Source organism: Mustela putorius, unplaced genomic scaffold (genome assembly GCF_011764305.1).
Source record: "Mustela putorius furo isolate JIRA1106 unplaced genomic scaffold, ASM1176430v1.1 tig00000842_pilon_pilon_pilon, whole genome shotgun sequence".
NCBI classification, from domain to species: Eukaryota; Metazoa; Chordata; class Mammalia; order Carnivora; family Mustelidae; genus Mustela; species Mustela putorius.
In genome coordinates this window covers 1,640,452-1,664,339 of record NW_025421493.1, presented here as the reverse complement: position 1 = coordinate 1,664,339, position 23,888 = coordinate 1,640,452, and the positions used below count along the sequence as shown (strand labels likewise).

At 39.2% G+C, this 23,888-nt stretch overlaps 1 protein-coding gene across 3 annotated transcripts in view; it reads left to right on the top strand.

Moving 5' to 3' along the window:
- Positions 1–14,558, top strand: part of PCDH19 (protocadherin 19) — a 143,431-nt gene extending 128,873 nt beyond the window's left edge. For all 3 annotated transcript variants that reach the window (XM_004777178.3, XM_004777177.3, XM_004777179.3), the window contains one exon: positions 8,785–14,558. In XM_004777178.3, coding sequence (XP_004777235.1) covers positions 8,785–9,374 — 590 coding nt within the window. In that variant the 3' untranslated portion in view covers positions 9,375–14,558. The remainder of the gene's footprint in view (positions 1–8,784) is intronic.
- The last annotated feature ends 9,330 nt before the right edge of the window (positions 14,559–23,888 follow it).

The following is a 23,888-nucleotide window of genomic DNA, read 5'->3' as shown; positions in this document are numbered from 1 at the left end:
TAAAATATGGTTCCACTTTGCTCAGAGTTTCAGTATTTCTGTGTTCCTCCTTTGGGGGACAAGTTCATTGCCCTTCTGTGACACCTCATATTTGACTTGTAAACATGCCTTTTCATAGTTTCTAAGCACCCAGATGAAGTCCAGCACTTTGTAAGATAATTTTCTTTACTATAGAAGCCAAAATACAAACATTCCAGTTTAGTCAATTTCTGCTTGTCTCAGTCACTGTGAACACCTCTTCTTTCTTAGTCTCAGTTTTCCAGGCAGCCTTCTGCTTCATTTCCTTGCTCCCCATGCATCAGTACAAATTATTTATACTTATATACATCTTGAAATCTCTTATTTATGGGTTGAATTGAATTGAGTGCTAGTACAAAAATTAAAACTCCAGGGACTATTGTGATTGCCCAAACTACAACTTAGATTGTATGATTGACTGTACATGTCACATTATCGTGACACCAGCTCAGCACTGAAGATTCCATTGAAGATAATTCAGTTGCTTTGAATTCCATTGAAGATAATTCAATGGAATTAATGTGACTGTACATGTCACATTATCGTGACACCAGCTCAGCACTGAAGATTCCATTGAGATAATTCAGTTGCTTTGAATTCTGAAAGGGACATCTTTTCAATCTATTTTCATGTTGTACCGGGAGTGAGTGAATTTCAGGTGCATAGACTGTGAATGAGGAGAGAGGCTTATGTGCCATTTGGCATCACAGAGGCCAAGTGTTAGGTGGTACTTGATAATTGATGCTGGTCTGTCAAATGGTCTAGAACAAGATTGGGGTCCATCAGTTTTTTTCAACCATCCTCTCTACCCCAAGCTAAAACTCAACTTTACAGATTCCTGCTGTTTAACGGGTCAGCTATCCTGAAAATGCCAAGCTATGCTAATCGGGGCTGCCCTTTTTCTTTGCCTATCTGCTGGTTTTTGACATCTCTTTGTCGGCCTCAGGAAACTTGTGCCTACACCCTATCCCCCTCCGTGCCCTTCCTAGGTATCTCTACCTCTAGACATTTGTAGCCTTTATTATTCCACAAAACTCTCCTAACCTGGGTCCCCTTCACACATATTTTTGCTGTATCACCAAAGAAAGTCTAATGATCTCAGTTTTGTAATGGATTCTCTTATTTTAACAGAGACCTTTAATGCTTGTACCTGGCTGAATGAAAAATGTGGGAATTTCTCTCTCTGTTACAAGGGCTGGCTTTTGGATAGCTCTCCTTTGGCATCCATCAAATAATACTACATAGGTGTTCTGAGTATCATCACGGTTCTGGCATCTTACTCCTTCTACCTGTTGTCTGTCAGACCATAGTGCTGTGAGAAGGGCTGCTAACAAGTCGGATGCTAGGGAACAGAAGAAGAAAAAGGAAGTATTAGGGAGGAACCAAAATGTCAGAAAATTCTGAAAGAAAGAGAAGAAGGGGGTGAGAAAGAGACAAGGCATTGTAGTGTAATTTGTGATTTACTTATTACACTAGAGCGACTGCTGGTTATCTTGGTGTCATTGGTTCATGAATCTCTAGGAATATCTCAGCCTTCACTGATGTGTCCTTGAATATTTTATAGATGGAACCCCAACTTTTCTTGCCAAAACTTTGGATCCTTTAGGAAGTGAGTGTAAACTCCTTTCAGAATTACAGCCTGGGAGTACTCTGGGAAGTTGTCATTTTGCAAAGTCCTAAGCTCTTATTGAACTTTTGTTAGTTTCTCTAAACACCCAAAAGAAGCCCAGTCCTTAATATGTCAATCAGATCAAACCCAAGACAGAATGTTTAAAGCCTGGATAATATTTCCAGCTCCTCTCTCTTCCTCCCTTCCTCTCTTCCCTTCCTTCTTCCTTCCTTCCTTCTTTCCTCCTTCCCTGTCTTCATTCCTTCATCCCTTCTTTCCTTCCCCTCTTTCCTCTTTCACTGAGCCCATTGCTACTCTCCTTGCCCTGTTAAGTTACAGATGTTCTTTCCCTTGACTTTGCAGGCCTTAAAATGCTTTTAAGAACTCTTTCCAGGATAATTATTTCTTTTGGTAATTCCTGGAATATTTGGGGCATTAATTTTGCCATCCATATTTTAATTAGTTTTGCCAGAAAGAGTCAGCATCTGCAGTTGGTCTCAAAGGCTCACTATAAGGTCCCATTTTTAGTTTCAATTTTATAGGAATTAGCAGCAGTTGTGTTTGATGCCAAGAAAACAATGCTTGATATTTGAATAACACATTCATTTAATAAAATAGTTGTTTCTGCTTATTGCATTGTTAACTTATTAGAGTACAGGCCTATTAACTGTTGTTAAAATTGAAAATTCCGAAGCACATGACAAATATATTTTCAACTGCACATCAAAGCATGGTACATTTCTTTAAGACCTGCATACAGTATTTAGGAAACCACTGAAGTGGCTAAGATGACACTTGACTTTAATATTTCTTAAGTGCTACATTTACTTTATTATTTGTGACACAACCATCCAGTTTTCTTTGTAGGTTTTCTTGGTGTTTCTACTAAATAGAATAGTAATTTCCACTTTTAGGAGTTGTATCAGTGGCACAGTATCTGGTGTGCTGACTAAAGTTTTTTTTATTGCTATCACTTATATACCTTTTTTTATCCAATTGCATTAAACTGTTACTGAGTGCCAGCTCTATGCTAGCTTCTTAGGGTATGGGAGGGAACAAAATAAATATAATCTTCGTTCATTTAGAGTTTATAAGCTAACACTGAATATAAATATTAGATAACTATAATGAGTATTATAAAAGGAAGTGGTGGTCTCTCTAAGGGATCAGGGATTCCTTGAGAAAGTTAAATTTAAACGGAGACTTCAGGGATAATGTATCAGTTATAAATAGTGTTCAACTGCTGGTAATAAAGACTCTCATCTCCCACTAAAGAAAATGAATTGATGGCCTAACCAAGAGAGAGGCTTATTTTTCCTCTTATATGAAAGAAGTTCAGGTCTAGTGAGGTGGGTCTATAATATATTTGGTATCCCAGAGCTCTTCCACCTTTCTATTCTGCTATCCATAGGCATGTGGCTTCCATCTTCAGGGTTGCTTCATGGTGGTAAGATGGATACTATAGATCCGGCCATCATGTCTCCATTCCAGGCAGGACAAAGCAGGAAGGAATAAGGACAAAAGGGTCTCTCCAGCTACATCACCCCCCTCCTCCTATTAAGAAGTTTTCTTGACATCCTGCCTTCAAAACATTGGTCCAATCTTAGTTAAATGGCCACGCCTTTTGACAAGGGAGGCCAGGAAATCCAGTGTTTTAGCTGGCACATTGCCAATCCCTACCAATAAGTGGTTCTATTTCTAAATATTAAATATAGATATAGATATTTGGGTGCAGTTCATTATGTGTGCTTCAGATGATTAAGAGGTAGGTATATTTAATATAAGAGTATTATATAATATAAATATAAGGGGGGATATTTCCTAGCAGTTATGTTTTCTTGATTAGGCACACATGAGAAATTTTGACAACACTTAACCTGTTCATAATTGGTGCTACCATCCCCTCCATTATATCTTACAAAAATTGCTTTTGTTGTAGATTATTTTGCTCAGGGGGTGATGTAGATTAAGCTAAGTGGATGCATGTGAGTATAATCCAGGAAGCTTTCCTGATTTACATATCACTTGCTTATAGATTATGTTACTGCTGCTACTTAGAAGTAATTAACTACTTGAGCTCTTAGGAACTGGAACTCACTTTAACTTTCCCTTTCTGCCTCATTGACTGCAGATCACTTTTGAGGAGGTAGCCCATAGCTCTTGTTAACTGTTACCTTGAACTTTTCTATGCTAGTTTTTTGTCTCTGATCATTGATATCTTTGAGTTAAATACATCCAAACTCTGAATCACAATAAAGACCTGCAGCATTATTGAACACATCCATTGTGGCTGGACATCTATACAAACCCAACAGAGCTTCTTAGCTCTTCTATTCCACCAGGACTTAGAGAGTTTTAGCAAAGCCTAAGATGGCATTTTCATCATTTTCTTCTTTTACTTTGGTTGGGACCATGTGTAGGCTCCTTCTGGTGTGGAAGCACATTGTTTGCCTACATCTGAAGAGATCGTGGTTTTATGAGGAGGATAGAAATTGCTGCAAAAAGATTTGCTAATATTTGCACAAAATAACATATTCTTTCCTTTTTCTATTTGAATTACTTCCCTATCCATCATGTCTTAATCACTGTTGTATCTTATGCCTTTTATTTGAGGCAAAATAAAAAAAATTTTTTTTTAAGATTTTGTTTATATATTTGGGAGAGAACAAAAGCAAGAGAGATCACAGAGGGAGAGGCAGACTCCTGCTGAACAGAGAGCCTGATGCAGGGCTTGATCCCAGATCCCTGGGCCAAAGGCAAACGCCTAACCAAATGAGCCACACAGGCACCCCTAAGATATAATTTTTTTTTTCCAGAGGTTCTAGGTTTCTGTCACCAAGGTCACTAAGGACATATTGTGACCAACTACATATTACCACCTAGATTGAAGTGATAGTATGTATTTTTTTCTCTGTATTTTGAATTTTGGTCTAAGCCTGATCAAAAGAATGGCTTTGAGATTTGTGTGTTCCTTTTCTGAACTTATGTGTTTTACCTATTTATTTTTGTAAACCTTAGGGACAAGTTCAGAATCAGGAAAGACCAATTTGCAAACTCATTATTCACCCCTAATTATTTATACATTTGAATTAAAGACATCTGCCTTCATTTATCTGTACCTGACAATGTGTTTGAATTTCCACAACTATATGTGGATTTTAGAGGTTTACATTTTGCTTTTTGTAGGCTCTGATCAAGATGTAACAAGGTATAGAGTCATAAATAGACACATAAGAGGAATCTTAGCAGGGAATTAGTGAATTATTAGCTGACCTCTGTTTTAGCTGAAGCCTACATCTTGACAGTTAATTTTTTTGACAACTATTTTTTATGATACAAAATGGTTCCTCTCTACTCTCATACCTCCATCCCTAGCCCCAGCACTACATGATGGCAGGCACATAACCTCTACCAGTCCTATGCTATTCCAGAAGTAGTTTATTTGCTTTTTCACATCTGGTCTGACTTCACTGCTATTCTTAAGGGGCTTTGTATTGTGACTTTCTCACTTTTAATATGCAATTTCCTTACTAAACTGAAGTTTTGGCTTTTGAAAAAGTAATATACCTGCAATACATTTGTGAATGTAGTTTACCTTTGGCTGGAAAGACATTCTTCTTGCCTATCTATATTCAACATGTTCTCTTTCATATTTCACATTGCTATAAACACTAAAGCCAGGTTAGATTTTTGTTTTAAATTCAATTAGCAAACAGAGTACATCATTATTTTCAGATGTAGTGTTCAATAATTTATTAGTTGCATATAACACCCAATACTCATCACATTGAACTGACACCAATGTCTTCGAGTGTTGTTTGATACTAAAAATGATAAACAGCAAGTCACTGCTCTTAGTAAGGATTTAAAGAAATAAAAGATATCATATCTAAGCCAGGCGTGAAACACTGTGAGGAAATGAGTCTCTTAGATTCAAGTCTTTGGCTGCATTGAGGTAAGAGCAGTGAACATATAAGTTCACATACTTAATCCAAAAAATACTTATTTTTTTAATCCTATATAGGGCTGGAATAGGTTTAGTGATATTGATGTGTAGGCTTATGATCACAGTCCTGGGGATGCTGAGTGAGTTTACCCTTTCCTCGTCCTGGGTTTGGGGGGTAATTTATCCATTTAGGCAGTGGGTAAGTTGAAAGTGAGTACTGTCTTTGCAGAGAAGCTTCTAAGACTGAGTTCTCTGCTCTGTTCTGCCTAGATTCATAAGATCTTACAGGTGTCTGTCTCTGGATTCTCTCCTCTCCTTCTGTGTGTGGTGGGGATCCAGGTCTTCCCATGCTGTTCATTTGAAGCAGTCTAATATGGGAAAGAGCACTGTACTTGCATTCAGTATAACACATGGATGGCATTCTCCAACTGAAATATGTTAAAAAAAAAAAACCCTGCATCTCCAAATTGGAAGGTCAGCTACTTGATACTAAAAACTCAAATGAGAGCTATATATTGAGCTCATTGGGATGATTCTGCTAGATTATAATTCCCCACAGTTCTACTTTAGGTGTGTGACTAAGTGACCAATAATATCAGTCTGAAGGTCAGCTGGGATTTCCTCTTAATAGCTGGTCAAATGTCCATGGTTCCAAGGTTCAGAGACTAAGTCCTTCATGACTTGGTGCTATAAATTAGGAACAAAAGGAGAGGGATCTCATAGTCTTCTGGACATTTTTTTTTCTTTTTGCTGGCTTCCAGGACCCTCTTACTCATATTTGTAGAAATAGAAGTTAGTTATTAAACTATTTCCCAATTTACACCTCCTTAATCTTTACCTCAGAACAAATACACTAATTCTTTAGAGCTATTTCTTGGAAAGTTATGATATGGACTTCAGAGGAGATGGAGAAGAAAGAACAAAACATCTTTTTTGGAAACCCTGAACATGTGAATTCTGTCCTACTGGAGGGATCTTGGGTGCTTCCTGGGAAAACAGTGGATTTGGATGAAACTGATTGTGGGTGGATCATCTGTACTCTCCCACTGACGTTGGACTCTATACAAAACAAATGTTTCCTAAGTACATTCCAGCATGTTTTCCTTACTTTCATATTTTCTGTCTCCTGGACATACACATTTGGAATGATGATAGGTATCAGAGGGCAGCTCTGAGAGAGTTTGCTGGGAAGAGGCAGAAAAAAGGCTTTGACAACTCTTTTTTTTTTTTGTAGAGGTGGTCATGCAACCCTAATGTGGAACTATGCTGGAATTCACAGAAGCATTGCCCTATCTATGTAGAAGGCACTTATCTTTCTGGTGAAAATGCTTATTTGTTATTTGGCTTCATATCTACAAAATTCTGGGTGTTTTATTCTCCACCACTGAAAAGGAGCATAATATGGCCATCTTAAAGATCAATTGGCAAGTTGTGTCCCAGTACACTGAAAGGGTCTTAACTTTGATTGGCTTTTCAGTGTTTAAACTATGTCAAAGGCCGTTCCCAGAGTTGTGTTGAAATCTGGACTCAGCCAGGATTAGGCCTTGACATCTAGTGGTTTCCAATGCCTTTTCTCCAACTGGTGAGGTATACATCCAATTCAACCATTGTTTCTTGAGCCTCCCCTCATATGTGCCCCTTTACCAAAATAACTTCTGATAGATGAGGCAGAACATTGCCTCTTTGCTATGTCATTTACTATTTAAAAATAAGAAGCAAACAAAGAAATACAAGTATATAAGGAAGGTATGTTATATATAGACTATTATCAGGCAAAACCCTGAATTTCAGACTTCTTCCCCCAGCAAAAAAGCAATCACAGAATATATTTTCAACGTCTTTTGGCATGCTTTTTTTTTCCAGTCTTTTCTTGTCTCCCCACCTCCTTGGATCCTGCCCTAAGGTTTTCTGTAAATGTTAAACTGCTCATATTTTGATGCTCTATATAATGTGATGAAAATTTGGATTAGGTCATCCTCACACAAGAATGTAATATAAATAAAAATGGATCTGGAAGATGAACAATTTTCCAATGGACAAGCAGAAATTAACCCTGGGCCCATGCCTTGATGAAAACCATGTACAAAGCCTCTCCAAGAGTCAAATTAAAGCCTTAACTCTAAATGAACCTGATTTGAGAAGAGGAAAAAGTCTCAGCAATAATTATGAATTTCAACTGCTGAGATCTTCTAAAATAGAGTTAAAGTAATCCATGAAAGATTTCTTTAAGAAATATGATCCTAATGGGGCACCTGGGTGGCTCAGTGGGTTAAGCCTCTGTCTTCGGCTCAGGTCATGATCCCAGGGTTCTGGGATTGAGTCCCGCTTCGGGCTCTCTGCTCAGCGGGGAGCCTGCTTCCCCCTCTCTCTGCTTGCCTCTCTGCTTACTTGTGATCTCTCTCTGTCAAAATAAGTAAACAAAATCTTAAAAAAAAATAAATATGACCCTAACAAAACTACAGATAAGGAAAATAAGGAGGGATGGCTGGTTGAGTATAATTAAATGATGCTCAGCTTATGAGTGAGGTGTGCATAGGGTCAATCAAAACTTATGGGTCAGATGGAAGGAAAAGATCTCAGTATATGCCTTCTAATGGGAAATCAAGTCATGTAAATAACTTAGTGAGAAGATTGGCTGGTGGAACTGATGGCCAAAAAGAAGTGAAGTGATTGGGTTTTCAAAGAAAGCGCAATACCAATCTAAAATTAAGCATGTCGTATCACTGACAAGTAGGGTGGAAACACGGTTGGCAGGGCTGTTGCTCAAAAGTATGGCCAAGACTTCTCAGATACATTGACTGTTGAATTTCCGCTCTGCCTCTACTCCCTCTTCTGCTGGAACCAGTTTCAAATGCAGCTGACTTTTAGCAGGAGTTGTTGATAAAAATGCTGATTCTCAGCACCTTGACACTCAGGATTAATCTTTTTAAAAATACATTTTTTTCATCATAATGTGTTTCCCTTTAGGTTTTTAGTTTTGTCAGCAGTGAGAACAACAAAAATAATAATAAAAGAAAGGAGTAAACAGGGCGAGATCTACGGCCTTTTAAAAATCCAGTTCTTTACACCTGTCCCAAAAGGCAATAAAGGACTATCTAAAAGTGCCATTTCCCAAAAGGGCCCATGGGTACCTAAGAAACCAGAACACTGGGGAGTAACAATGATTCCTGGGAAAAGCTGATGTAATCGACATTTTATTTTCTCCAAACAGATCAGAATGAAGGATTTCATTGCAGGGAAGAATGTCGGATTCTTGGCCACTCTGACAGGTGCTGGATGCCCCGGAATCCCATGCCCACCCGCTCCAAGTCCCCTGAGCACATGAGGAATGTCATTGCACTGTCCATTGAAGCTACTGCTGCTGATATTGAGGCTTATGACGACTGCGGCCCCACCAAGCGGACTTTTGCAACCTTTGGAAAAGATGTCAATGACCCCCCGGCTGAGGAGAGGCCTGCCTTGAAAGGCAGGAGAACTGTCGATGTGACCATCTGCAGCCCCAAGGTCAGCGGTGCTATCCGGGAGGCGGGCAATGGCTGTGAAGCTATTAGCCCTGTCACCTCCCCCCTGCACCTCAAGAGCCCTCTGCCCACCAAGCCCTCGGCGTCTTACACCGTTGCCCTGGCACCCCCGGCCCATGATCTGGAGCAGTATATCAACAATGGCCCATCTCGTCCCTCTGAAGCTGAACCCCGTGGAGCTGACAACGAGAAAGTCATGTATGAGGTCAACCCCACTCTGAAGGAGGGTCCTGACAAAGGGTCTCCTGGTGTGAAGCGTCTGAAGGATATCGTTCTCTAAAGCAGTCTCGGGGAAGAAGAGGGAGAAACCATGCTGGTTATCGAGGAAGCAGGAGCTGATTGTTTTGATTGCTCACCAATGGTTGGTTCTTGAGTGGTTGTTATTTCAGAGCTTTCCCTCAATATATTGTTTATAAGTGACTGTTATTCTGTGACAATCCCTCTCGTTTCAACAGGCAGCAGGGGTGTTCAGTTGAAGCAAATTAGCTTTGGCTTGGGTTGTTCATGGAGCCTTGATGTTGGGGAAACAGAGACAAATTCAGTTGTGAAAAGTATTATGTATGAAGTGTTTGAATTTATATATTTTTCTATGTCAAAATTATAATATAAATTACCATTGTCTGTGGAGGATTACATTTAAAAACAACAACAAAAACAAAAAAAGAGAAAGCTCTGGACACCTTTAATAAGCTTGCCACTGTTTTATAGTGTAGACAAGTTAATGGCCATTTATTGTGTACTATTCATTGATTCAGTGATGTGAAATTGAGCCCCCAAAAGGTTGTTTCTGAAGCTTGAGTACTTTCCAATGCCACTACTTTGCTGTGGACACCCCTGCTTTAAGAACCCTTTTGCCTGCTGTGCTATTGTTGTATTTGATATTGCAAATTGCTATGTGTGTGGTGATAGGAAAAGGCTTTTAGAAGTTGGTTTTTTTTTTCTTAAAAAAATAAACTATAGACAAAAACAAAGTGCAAAAAACTGAGATGGCCAGTGAATGAGCGACACCACACATATAGATTGAAAACTTGGAAGATACTCACTCATGGAGGATACCCATGTACTGGTTACTCACCACCTTGCAGAATATTTCTCCTGCCTTTCAGTCTTTTGCCCTTATCAGTGATAGATCATTACAGAAAGTCATTTTTGGATATCCTGCTGTTCATTTTGCAGTTGTCAGAACTACTGTGCTGAAAGTTTTATGGCATCATTCTTTAAAATTTTCAGGCCCTGAATGGGAAAGTTGCTCCTGAAGTTATCAGTTTCCAGGCTTAGAAATTCCCTGTCTCCAATCATCTAAAACTCAAAAAGACTGAATCTATTTTGAGATCTAAATTAGCATCTTTTCCGACACACACTTCCTGATTCAGTGTTTCCCAGCCACAATTTGAATTAGACTGCAAAGCATGTTGGGGGCTGGAATTGAGAACTCCATGTTGCTCTGTATTGTTGGATAATAAATAGGAATAGAGTAAGAGTACAAAGTGTACATTTAGAAAAAGATAGGTGACCAGTAATAGCATCACTAATCCAATTATTGTGCCTTCTAAATGGAGACACTTGGACACTTGAACTCATCTTTTTATGACTAATACTTCTTTTTAAAATTAAAAATGTGAACAGGAAACTATTGAAAATCCTTTAGATTTAGCTAACTCTTTGCTGTAGGCTAAGAATACACCTTTTATTACTAACAAGTTTGTTACTCACATTCTTTTTTTGTTTAACATTTCTCCAACTCCCCCATTTAGTGTTTATTAATATTTAGTAGCCAACATAGTATTCTTGCAGCCTTAGAGTTCATTATTTAAAACTAAACAGATATGTCACATTTGCTCTGCCTTAGTCTTAAAGAAGTTGTTTCTAGAGCAACAAGTGTGGTTCTGTTCTCATTTGTTTCATTTTTTGAAATTCAAGAGTACCCAGAAAAAAGGCTTAGAGGTAAGACCATGAAAATGCAAAAAAAAAAAAAAAAAAAAAGGATTTATTTTCTTAAGTTTAGTTGAATAAGTGAGATCTTTTAAATGTTTTCGTTACTTTTGTCTGAGTTCTTGGCTTTATACATTACTAGGAATATTTTCCTTTATGGGAGGGAGGGTTTTGAGGGAGGCTGGTAGGTAAGGCAGTAGGGATGGGGTTAGGTAGGAGAGAATATTTCTGAAAAAGAACCCATAATGAAACTATAAATTCATCCTTCTTTCTTATTCTGTGCTGAATACTACCTCATGCAAAATACTGGTGTGGCTGAAAATACCCCTTGAGACTGATATAATTAGAGATTAATTACCATAAAGCTCATTTCATTAGCTCTCATATACTTTTTTCCCTCTCTGATTCATTTCATTTTAGCAGATTTTGAATTAGGTATATATTTGTGTTTTCAAGTGACTATTTGATAAACACATTAAAATTATTTTTTTCCTATAAGTTATGATGGGTGCCTATAGAATTTAGACTGTTCTTCACCTGATCCATCCTGATACTGTGTTGTTAGCTACCATACCAAGGTCACTTTCGAGTTAGATTTGACAGTTTTTGTACAGGTGTATTTCCTACTATGCTCAGAGAGAATGAGGGAGCTGAGAAGATTGTGGCAAGTGGGAATGTTAAATACTATATAGCTGTTGAGCCAGAGAGGGCACTGGCTGCCATGTCTCTTACCAGCCAGGTTGAAAATGGTTAGAGTAGCAGTGGTATTGATTTTGATATTTTCCCCCATTTTTTTCAGAACTCAGTTTCAAGCTACAGAACAATCGCCCCCCCCTTTTTTTATCAAAATACTTTTTTTCTCAGTGGGAAGTCAGAGATTTTTTGGGGGGGGGCTCCTAAACCCTTTATTGAGCAGGTTCAGAGAATTCCCCTCTAAGGAAAGTATCTTTTTTTCCCTCTTTCTACAACTGTCTGATGTATACACACTCCCAGAAGCACAAGTGCGTCCTAGGAGGGCCTTGTAAGCTAGTTTTATAGACAAAATATGCTGCAAGCAGGAATTCTGTGCAAGGATCCTAGATTTCCTTTTGGCTCATCTTTTTCCCTTCTTCTTTTCAAGATGAAAAGCCACATAATGTCAGAGAACCAAATATTCTTCCTTTTCCCCCCTCTCTAAACATGTTACACATTTCAATGTAAGGGGGCAGTTTCAGTTCCTAAATTCTAGGGAGTTCTATTCCATCTATTCTGATGGCCCTTTTGGGAAGGAGTTGGTGTTGAGGCATGACTTGCTTTTCTCAACAGCTGCATTGGGCACATCCTTGGACAAGTAAACTTCTTCATGCAATATAAAGGCTTTAGTTTGCATTGATTGCTTTTTTCCAAATACGGGAATATGCTATATACAAAGAATAGGAAGAAGAAGAGAGCCATGCTGTGTGGAATCTCTTTTTTTTTCTATTCTATTGACTGATCTTTGGCCCTGTTCAGAATGAAACTCTCTTTGATCCTCTTAAAGCCAGTAGAGTAAATTGTGGTCCACCTCATTGTCCAAATAGGTAATAGGCCAAGGGATCCTGCAGTTCTTAAAAGGCAGTTGTTCTTGAAGTATAGTCTTTGAATCAGCAGCAACCACATCACGCGGGAACTTCTCAGAATTGATAATTCTCTGCTCTCACCCAGACCAACTGAAGCAAAAGTGCTGGCGTGAGGCCTAGTAATTCATATGGATCAGATGGCCTCTAAAGGTTGAGGGCTTGTTAAAACACAGGTTGATGGACCCCACAATTTGAGTTTCAGTGGGCCTGGGGTAGATCCTGGGTCTTTGCCTGGTTAAAAATTCCAAGGTGATGCTCCTGCTGATGATCCAGGGACCCCACTTTGAGTATCACTGCTCCAGAGTAAACCTGCCTAATAGAGCTAATTGCATGTAAGCTGCCCATTTAAGCTCATTTGTTGACATGGTGATCCGCTGATCATGAATCAAAACTGTTAAGGGGTATACAATGTAGAACTATGAAAATTAGCAACACCCAGTGTATCATCCTGATAGTGTTCCTTCAGTATACAACTGACTGTATGATGGGAATTCAATTGAACTTTTCATATTGTTCTTTTGTATCATTAACAAGCAAGAGAAAAGTGGTCCACTTGAGGCAGCAAGGACAAAGGGCAGTTTGGGGAGAGGCAGGGGGTTTAGGGGATAGCTCAATTGGGCATCCAGGGTGGGAAAAGGATTATTATTGTACATAATAGGAGTTCTAGTTGGAATTCCAAATTTAGTCTATGGGGATCATTTTGATGTTGAATGTTCCCCCAAAGCATCCTGACAAGTCTGGTCCACTTGGCTCTTTACCCAGGGTAATAAGACCCTAATTGACTTTCAAAACCTGGCATACATGAGCTTAAGAAGTCCATTGTATACAGTCCTAGTGTTTGCCTTCTCAGTAAAATTACATTTAAGGATGTCATTTCATGAGTCAAATTGTATCTGCTGACGCTGAAGTGTATTGAGATGTTGTTCTTTAGTTTAAGTATGTAACCAAGTAATATTCAAAGGGGATGTGTTGGGGGTGGGGCTGGGACTGGGTGGCTTTATATTGATAATGAAATATTCCAGAGCAAAACACATTGTCTTAATGAAGTTGTTGCAGCTCTCTTTGTTTTCTTGTGAGGCTGGAATTGGCCTGTGGGTCACTTGTGCAAAAGTGAGTTAATTTCACATAGAACTCATATTGCTTTTGTAAAACAAAGAAAATCAACCACCTTGTCTGAAATGTATATTGCAAAGCGCTCTTGGTAAAGAACAACCCACGAAAACCTGATCTTGATTGGAAAGCACTGTAGGTCATTAGGGAAAACTGATGATGCTGATTGTTGCTCCAGCTGTGTTGGCAATTAAAGATGACCTTGTTACTAACTGAAAGTTGCTGTCAACCTTAGCAAACAAACCAGCTAACTCCATTACAACACTGGTTAAGTAGATTTTTACTGGCACTGGATGGCGTTCAGCTGAGAAAGGCTAGGATACAAACTTTAATGACCAAGATCCAGACTAGCTCAAGCTAGATATTCAGCAACAAATACCTCCTTGTGCTATTTGAATGCTAAGGTATTGGTTGCAAAAGGCTTATGCCTTCGCTCCTCTAGTGAGGGGAATGAGCCTGATGACACTATTACTATTTACCTGTCAAACCAGGGTGGAAATTTAGAGGGATGCAAGTGCAGTATGTCTCATTAAGCAGTCTCTGTTGCTGATTATATGAAGATGAAATCGTTGTATATGCTGATCTGTATGTTATGTACATTTTCACAGTGATTGAATCATTGTAAAAAGAAAAAAAGACAAAAAAGAATCACCACTGTCTATTTTATGAAAATGATAAAGCAGCTTTATTAAATTATTACAGTTATGTTTTAAATGGTGTTATCTGCCACATTGTTTCCTTTTATCTGGTGGTTCTCTGTTTCCCCCTTAAATGTGTTTTCTCTGCTTCAAAAATTTAATGCATTTTAGTATTAAAGGCTATTATGGAAAAATTGTTGAGTGTTGGGTGAAATGTGTCTTAGAGAGCATTGGCTGGCTCCAGGATGGAGTAACTATTAGGCCAAGGAGGTAACCAGCCCTTGGCGGGGTCACTGCTGTTCAGGCCCAGAGGGTTCCTCTTCCCTTTTCCACTTCACACTGTTGCCAACTCTCCAACTGAGGGGATTCTTCCTTTGACTAGTCTCCAGTCATTTCCTGAGTGCCTCCCCTCCTTCCCATCCCAGTTAATACCATTTTCTGAGGAGAGAGACCCATTCATATCTAGAATGGTAAAGAATTTTCTGGGTGGTACTTTAAACAAGAGCACTAAAACTATTCCTTAAGAATAACCATTTCAGGCCAACTTCACAGTGGGACTTCTTTGAAGAATTAATTTAAAAAAGGTGAGAAGTAGTAGAAGCTGACAGCAGGAGAAAAGAGAGTTTGAAACAAAGATGACCTGGCTGCCCTTTTGATGCCTTCGGGTTTGAACATAGCAACAGGCTCTGACTTTGCACATAACGAGGCTGCAGTATAAATCCAGATAATCTTTCTTTATCCAAACTGTTGTTCTCTGGGACTTAGCACTTGGACTGTAAGTATTCATTCTGGCTGCAACTGGCAGGGGAAAAAATCCCAGTAGAGTAAAAAGGGGGCATGACAGAACAGTTCCAAAGAGTGCCTTTAGTGGTTAAAGACCAACTTGCTTCAGCACGACCTAGTCTCTCTGGACTATTAAAAAAATGATCTCAAGGAAATCCACTCTTGCCCTGGATCTCCAGCTTCCTGTTACCTCTACCCACCTGTATTAAATTGAATGTGCTTCTCATCCCCCAGAATGAGCCCTAAAGCCATAGCAATAGCCAGATTCTTTTTTTTTAAGAATTTTATTCATTTATTGACAGACAGAAATCACAAGTAGGCAGAGAGGCAGGCAGAGAGAGAGAGGAGAAAGCAGGCTCCCCGCCGAGCAGAGAGCCCGATACAGGGTTCGATCCCAGAACCCTGGGATCATGACCCAAGCTGAAGGCAGAGGCCTTAACCCACTGAGCCACCCAGGTGCCCCACAATAGCCAGATTCTTGACGCTGCAGTTTAACAGGTTTTATCAGAATGCGAGCACAGACCTGCTGGGACAAATGAAATCACATATGCAGATGTAAATACAGATGTTCACACAGACTCACAGATGTTCATAAAGATGTATTGGAAGGAGGCTGATGGGTCACTAGCTTGGAGGCCATGAAGTCATAGGAAGCCATTATGAGTGCTTATTTGTTAGCCCACACCAAAAGTGCAAGGAAAAGAAGTATCTCTTACCCTGTTCTATTTACCTTTTTTTTTTTTGGCCTCAAAAAGGAATGGAAATTCCTCCTTAAAATAATATCCTTCAGGGAATAAGCAAGAAAAAGAAATCAGTTGTCACATGATGAAGGGCATTCATACATGGAACACAAGTACATTCAAGGTCATGGACAGCTACTGTACCTCTGCCAAAAGTGGGATAGTTACCAGATTAGAGTCATAACCTCAAAGCTATTCAAGTTTATAAAACAAAACAAGGCAAATGATTAAAATAATAAACTTCTTCATTTTGGTAACAAAGTACTTGTGACTCATTTCAGATGTCATTGATTTTTGCTGTGTGTGGGGTCAAGAAACCATGGTGGGAAACTTCTAAGAGGGAAGCTTCTGATAAGAGGTGACAGCTGCTCTAAGGATAGATAGGACTACCTATTTTCATTATTTTGGTTTTGGGGTATAGATATGCCACCATTTGTAAGGGGATGGGACCCTTAACCTGTGAAACAAAATTGTCCTGAATGGGACTGGAGAGGTGTTCTCTTAGAGTTTTAAGTCCTAACCTTACTTTATGTAAGTAGGTCAGGGTTACTTGCATGTTTCGCACATTCGTCATGTGCTTCTTTTGATGTGGAGGAGGATGACTGAGAAGTGATGTAAGATTCTCTTAATGACATGCAATTATTGGCTTGCTGGCTATAACCCTACCTCATTCTCTCAATGATCAGTGTGTTGGGGAGTCAGTCCACAGAGCCCTGTTGGAAACCTCTGCTGTTTCTGCCCAAAGGTGAGGGGGAAACTGTGGCAATGGCCCCAGCATTTCCCTACTTTCCTTCTCTCTGTGTGTCAGTGTCTTGACTTCCCCCCAGGTGCCCAAAGCCTTAATTTTCCTTAGATGTCCAGGTTTTCCAATATGCTCCCTTTTCCCCAACCAGAGTTCTCTTTTCTTGTGATTTTTCTCCCCCACTTCCTTTTCCACTCTAGATTACCTCTAAAATGTAGCCACATCCCATTTTTCTAGAGATCTTTTCTCTGCTGGATACAAGGAAGCCAGAATTTTATGTGCCAGACATTTTAGAAATATCATCTCATTTTATCCTCACCGTAACCTTACATAGTAGATGATGATTATCTCCATTTTATATACACATAAATTGAGCCTCAGAGAATTTAGGGGACTTGCCCAAGGTTACATAGCTACTAAGCAGCAGAGTTAGGACTCAAAACCATGTCTGTCTACTTAGAAATTATTACTCTTTTCAACTACTCTTAAGAGATAAGTAACCAACCTGATATGTTCTTCCTTACTAGAATATTAATAATAGGATGCTAATGTCTTAAAACATACTGACATTTTAACTGAGATCTTTGAGAACCCAATGTCATGGTCCAAAGAAGTGATTGTAGCAGTGGGACTTTTAAGCCAGAGGGCTTTTGATCAGCCTCATAGGCACCTTGCTACTCTCTCTATACCCAGTGTCTGCCTTTCAAGTTGCATTAGTCATGCATGACAGGACTATGGCTCCTTTTAGAGTCTGTGCACTCTAGCTAGTCAACAGCCCTTGAAATGAAGGTCTGGTAACCCTATATTCATCAGTCCCTCTGGGTTTCAAGCAATCTGTCAAGGCTGGATTCATGTGTGTTACAGGTCAGCATAGCTGGAGTCAATCCCAATATATGTTCACAATAGGCTCTGGTGACTTTTTAGATCCAGGAAGTTGATTGAGAACAAGGGAGGTTGAGGGCTATAAAGCAGGGTGATAGTGGTCATGGGGAGGAGAGGCATATCTGAAAAAGAAATTTAAACCCCAGTTTTTCACAGGAGAGATATCAAGGAGTTAAAAAATTGCTGGGAAAATTGGCTGAATCAGTTGTGAGCACTTGGCTGCCAGAGGCCTAGGAATTGGTTCGTGTGCCTGCCTCATAGCTCAGGTATAATTGAAGAAGTGTTGATAGGCTCCCAAAGGCCCTTTATCTTATTCTTCCCAGTCAGCAAGGGCCCTGACAGAGAGCTAAGCCTGGAAGTGTGGTCAGACAAGGGAAAAAATGGGAAGGGAGGAATGATTTCAATTACATGCATAAAGTCTTTGGTAATGAATTCATCAACTTCCTCAAAGGAGGTCTTGAGATAAAGAATTTAAAGATAAATCCATTTTGATATTCCTGTTGAAGTGTTCTTGTCCAGTTTGCCTTGGTGGCATAGCACTTTCTCAGTCTGGGATGTAGTTTTCAGGATTTTGGATGTCAGAAGTGAGTAACATGCAATGCTAAGCACTGAGATGCTTTGCCAACACTCTTCTAGCCTTTTTTTTTTTTAGCAGAAAAAATATGGAGTTTCAGAGACTGAGACAGAAGTATTTTATATCCCCAAATTAACACACTGGAGCTTTTCAGAAAATGTCTAATAAACTCTCCTCATTCCCACTGCCACCACTGTTGTCTGGGCCATAGCATCCCTCATCTGGATGACTGAAATAGTCTCCTAATTTATCTCCTATCATCTACCCTGCCTCTTTATTGCATTCTTCACACTGCAGCCAGAAGAATCTTACTAAAATATGATGCTGGTGAAATTATAACTCTGCTTTAAACCTCTCAGTGATTTCTCTCAAGATGAAGTCCAAACTCATTAACATGGACTAAGGTGTTTTTCAGTTTTTTGGATGGCTCCCTATAGTAAAGAATTCATTTTCAAAAGATTTTATTTATTTATTTGAGAGAGAGAGAGAACATGAGCAGGGGAAGAGGCAGAGGGAGAAGTAGACTCCTTGCTGAGCAGGGAGCCTGGTGTGGCATGACCTGAACTGAAAGCAGATGTTTCACCAACTGAGCCACCCAGGCACCCCTAAAGAATGCATTTTGCATCATGACTTAGTATCACACATGTATAACTGAATCAAATATTTCACAAACAATACTCATCTTTGTAACCTGCAGTGAACTTTTGAGATTTTCTATTCACATCTGTATGCCAATGGTCAGCAAACTTTTCCTGTAAAGGGCCAGATGGTATATATTTTAGGTTTTGTAAACCATAGAGTCTCTGTCACAACTGTTAAACTTTACCAATTCAGTCGTGTACACAAATAGTTTCATTTATAATTCCTAGGACTTTGTGAATCCTCCAAAGATGCCCCTGGTTTTCAGATGCAAAGCACCCCACACTCTGTTCCAGGTAGAAAGCACTCTAACTAGAGACATTTCGTTACCACACAGTGTCTTACCTACAGGTCCAGATCCTGAGCAGCTCCACACCATTGTCCCCTTTATATGTCACACTTAATGTTTTTCTTATATTTCTTCTCCTTGAAGTATTTATGAATGAGGTATTTATCTAATCTTGATTAGCAGGCAATGAGAATAATTTTCATGATCATTGGAGAGAGGGAAAAAAATCCAATGAGTCACAAAACGAGCTCTATCCCTTTTCTCTCTTTCTCTCTCTCTCTCTCTCTCTCTCTATATATATATATATATATATATATATAATGTTCACATGTATGTATGTAAATAAGTAGGTACATACATATATATGAGAAGTAAGGCACAGTTTAACATAAATTCAATCTCTATCCCAACTTCACAAAATGAATCGTTACAAAGAATGCAGCTTCAAGGGAGAAAGAGGTACCCTTGTTTCAGAGCACAATAGTTTGAGTTTTTAGATTATATGGCCTACAGACCTTATGCATTTTGAAGGAGAATGCTGAGGTTCAAATCTTACAGCTAGCTGTGTAGTTGTTTCTTTATACAGTTTCTTTCCTGACTTCTTATTCTTGTGTTTACCATGGGTATTTAAGAAATTGGGCCAATTATTTTCCTCTTTAGCCTGCCTCTATCTTTCGCCTATCTTCAAGCATTAATCCATATCTGAGCTTCCTAAGAATTCTAGCTGTGTCCAACTGCGTTCTACACTGAAAAGTAGAAGGCAATATCATTCATATATCATGTATCATAACTCTACCTCTACAACCTTGAGCCCATTGCACATGGCCTGAGCTTTGAGGGGTCTGGGGAAAGCATCACTTCTGAATGCTTGCTGAATATAAAACTTTTTGAAGAATGGATTGGGGTGATGGCCATGAAGAGGGTAAGACATGATCCAAGCTGGATACATTCTTTACTGCCTCTTATACAGGGTGGATGATACAGGCATGTTCCATGCCTTTAACAATGTTGATCTCTTGCAGCACTTTGAAATAATCAACTTGTTCTTTTTTATATGTATAAATTAGGGAGATAATTGTTCTTCTACAAGCTAAATGAGGCAAAAGGAAATTCTAATTGGTCCTGGGAAAAGTAATTAATGGGTCAGAACAGGTCTATCCATTTTTTTTTTTTTTTGAGGAGTACTCCCTGCATGAATGGACTATAGGCAAACGCCCTCTCTTTTCTGTTCCCTGATCAAGTGTGGTATGCTAATTCTGGGGTTCAGGACCATCTAAGCAACTTAGAATTCCTTCCCATTGGCAGAAGGCTGGAAACAGAGTAAGGAGTATCTGCAAATTGGGCCTTGAGGTTTTTTATTATGAAAATTTTCAAACATACATAGTAGTTGAGAGAATAGTGTAATAAATGTAATGTCCCCATCATCCAGCTTTAAAAATTAACAGTACACTTGGGCTTGGCATTTCATAGAAAATGAAGGGAAATGTGAAACCTGGGTTAAACTTTGTCTTTTGGAATTTTGACATTTTGGTCTCCCTGCAATCAGAAGGCTCAGCATATGATTAGGTCCAAAAATCATATGCTATTGAAATCAAATCCTATTTCTGGTCCAGAAATAGGAAGCATCTCCAGGTTTTGCAGACTGAAGAACATCTGAGGGGAGAGAGGGGAAGGAAGATAACTTTGAAAATTGGAAAAATTCTACAGAGGAAAAGTAGAAGACTCCGAGATTTTGGTGGAACACAACCCTTCAGAGGTTATAGTGTTGGCATATTACAGTTAACTTCTTTCTCCCTGAAGTTTTCAGCTTTGTTTATTCATTCTACTTGGGGCTTTTCCTCTTTTCCTTTTGATAAAACACTAATTCACTTTTATATTTTAGCACTGAGATCTGTGGGAAAATTGTACATTTTGCCAATAGCTCCTTTTCAGTTACTGTTTTTTATACAGTGCATTTTGTAGTGCATTGACTTTTTGAAGTTCAAGCACTAGGTTTCTTGAAAGATGGACAGTCTTTACTGTAGTGTTTCCCCATAGAATAAATCTCAAACTTAACTTTGCACCACTTTCACTACTCTTATCCATGAACTGTGATTGTGTTAGGGGAAAAAAATTTGTGTATTTATGTGTGTGTGTGTGCGCACGTGCATGGGGAAGGGTGCTTAGGAGTTTCTGGGATGGGGTGAGAGAGAAGAGGATGTACTTAAAAATGTTTCCACTCTTTTGGTCAGCAGTTGTTGCCAAAAAAGTATCATACTTACAAAGACTGGTATAATTTTGTGTAGAAAATAGGTATTTTGGCACAAAGAACTCTCTGGTAAGGTTTTATCAGGGAAGGTCATGTTAATTTGCCATGGATTGTGGTAGTGGTGTGGAGGACTAGTCTGGACACTAGAACCTCCACCCAGGTGGAGCTTGAGTAGATTATATGGTAATTTTGTTTTTCACTTGCTTAGTTTCAGATGGCGGGTCAAATATTTGGCCTGGATCAATCCCTCTTGAGGTCTGCAAAGGCAGCTGAAGATGTTTTAAATCTCTCCCAGCACTTTGTCAGGGAACTGCACCTGGCTTTGATAAACCATAGAGTAATGTGATCAAAACAGCAACCTCAGTCAGAAGGCAGTGAGAACAAGAAGGCTTTTCTTCCCAAGACAGCATAAGAGAATTGTAGGTTTGGAAACTGCAGGTTCCTAATGACAGTAGCACTTCTGAGAGGCTTTCCCTGTCTGTCCTATCTGAAGTTTCAGTAACCCGCTAGATATTTACTATCCCCTTAGCATTTATTACAATCCGACACAATATACAGATGTTTCCCAGCAATGTGACACAAGTAAGAAAGCTTTGCTGAGACAGAGGCTTTCATTTTTTCATCTGACAGCTCAGGCCCAACCCAAAGGAGGTGAGATTCAAAGACATTTCCAAAAAATAGATCTGCTATGCAGATTGGCCCTATTTGACATTCCTAGGTACAGTTGGCCATATGGGGATCAAGTTCTCACATGGGGCCTTATGAATGGCATATCATAGAGTGGCAGAGCTTAAATAGTATTAGCCACAGTTTGTTGAGCATTTAGTATGTGCCAGGCCCATCAAAATGAAATATATATATTGCTATTTAGTCTATCCCACATGACAACAAGATAGTTGCTATTATCAGTATTTGCATTTTGTAGATGAGAAAATGGAGGCTTGTAAAGCCTTTACTTGATTCAGGTTCAAACATCCAAAAAAGTACCAGAAATGGGCTTTCAAAACCAGCAGCCTTATCTGAAAACCCATGGTTTTAGCCAGCATGTTATGTTTGATTTCTGAGCTGAAAGAGACTTAGTGGTCATTGAACTCCCTAATTTGACAAATGAGGCGGGGGAAACACACACAGGGAAGGGAAATGACTGGGCTGTAAGATCCACAAATACACGAGGGCAGAGATCATAACTATTTTGCTTACCACTGTAGACCCCAGTGCCAATTTCAGGCCCCACTACCAATTTCAGGATCAAGCCTATAATGCTGAATGGATAGACAATAAATTAGCAAAATGGAAGGCTTGAATCATGGATCTATGAGATCTCTTACATGCCTGACATTCTATTTCATTTGAGCCTCAGATACTCAATTGCTAAAGGTATATACACAACATTCTATGTAGTGAGGGAGGCCATGGGCATGAAAAATCAAATTTCAGTAGCTTTACAGTTCCTCATGATGGAGGGCTGGTACAGACTAGAGGGACAACATTCATTTATTCGTTCTACAAACAGTTTTTCAGATCCTAACCTGTGCTAAGCACTGCACTAGGTTCCAATGGCACAGATGTAAATGAGAGCTAATTTTCATGTATCTGTACAGGGTCTGTTCTAAGGCTTTATGTATAACCAGCATATTTGTAATGTGTATATATATATATATATATATAATTATATTTATGTGTAATTAGCATATTTGTATTGAACACTTCTTGCATGCCAGGTATGTTCTGGGATGCATAATTGAACATAATTGAACAAAACAGACAAAAATTCATGTCCTCATGGAATTTATACTCTAATCTTCATGACGCATTTATGAGGTTGAGTCTATCTTTAGGCCCATTTTATAGATGAGGAAGCTGAGACAGAGAGAGATAATTAACCTGTTCAAGATCTCACTGGCACAACCAGGCTTAGGCTAAGGGAGTATGGTTCTTTTTTTTTTTTCCAAAGAGTTTATTTATTTATTTGACAGACAGAGATCACAAGTAGGCAGAGAGGCAGGCAGAGGTGGAGGGGTGGGGGGGGGGTGGGAAGCAGGCTCCCTGCCAAGCAGAGAGCCTGATGCAGGGCTCCATCCCAGGACCCTGAGATTGTGACCAGAGCCCGAAGGCAGAGACTTAACCCACTGAGCCACTCAGGCACTCCGGGAGTATGGTTCTTAAGACTACTTCTAGCTATTTCTATTGTCTTTCAAAAAGGAAGAAGAGTCTTTGCACTCAAGTGGCTGATGGGCTATCTGGGGAGACTAGGCAAGAAAATTAACTGTATAACAAAAATAGCAGTAGCTAACCCTTATTGAGGGCTTACTCTGTTCCAGTCTTTGTGTTAAGAATTTGACATAGTTTCTTTCATTTCATTCTCCTAATGACCTAAAGGGTAAATAACATTATGATCCCCATTTTACAGATGAAACGGTTGTAGACTTTCCATATCCTTAACTGCTGTAATGTAGGGTTTTCCAAATAAGTGTTTAAAATACGTTATCCAAATACAAGAGCACAGTCCAACTTACAGAGTAACAAAGTTGTAACCTCTCCACCCCAAGCCTTTGTTTTTACTTACTTTCAAACCACTAATGCTGTATTTTGGCCTTTGGTAGCTTGTCATACTGTAGG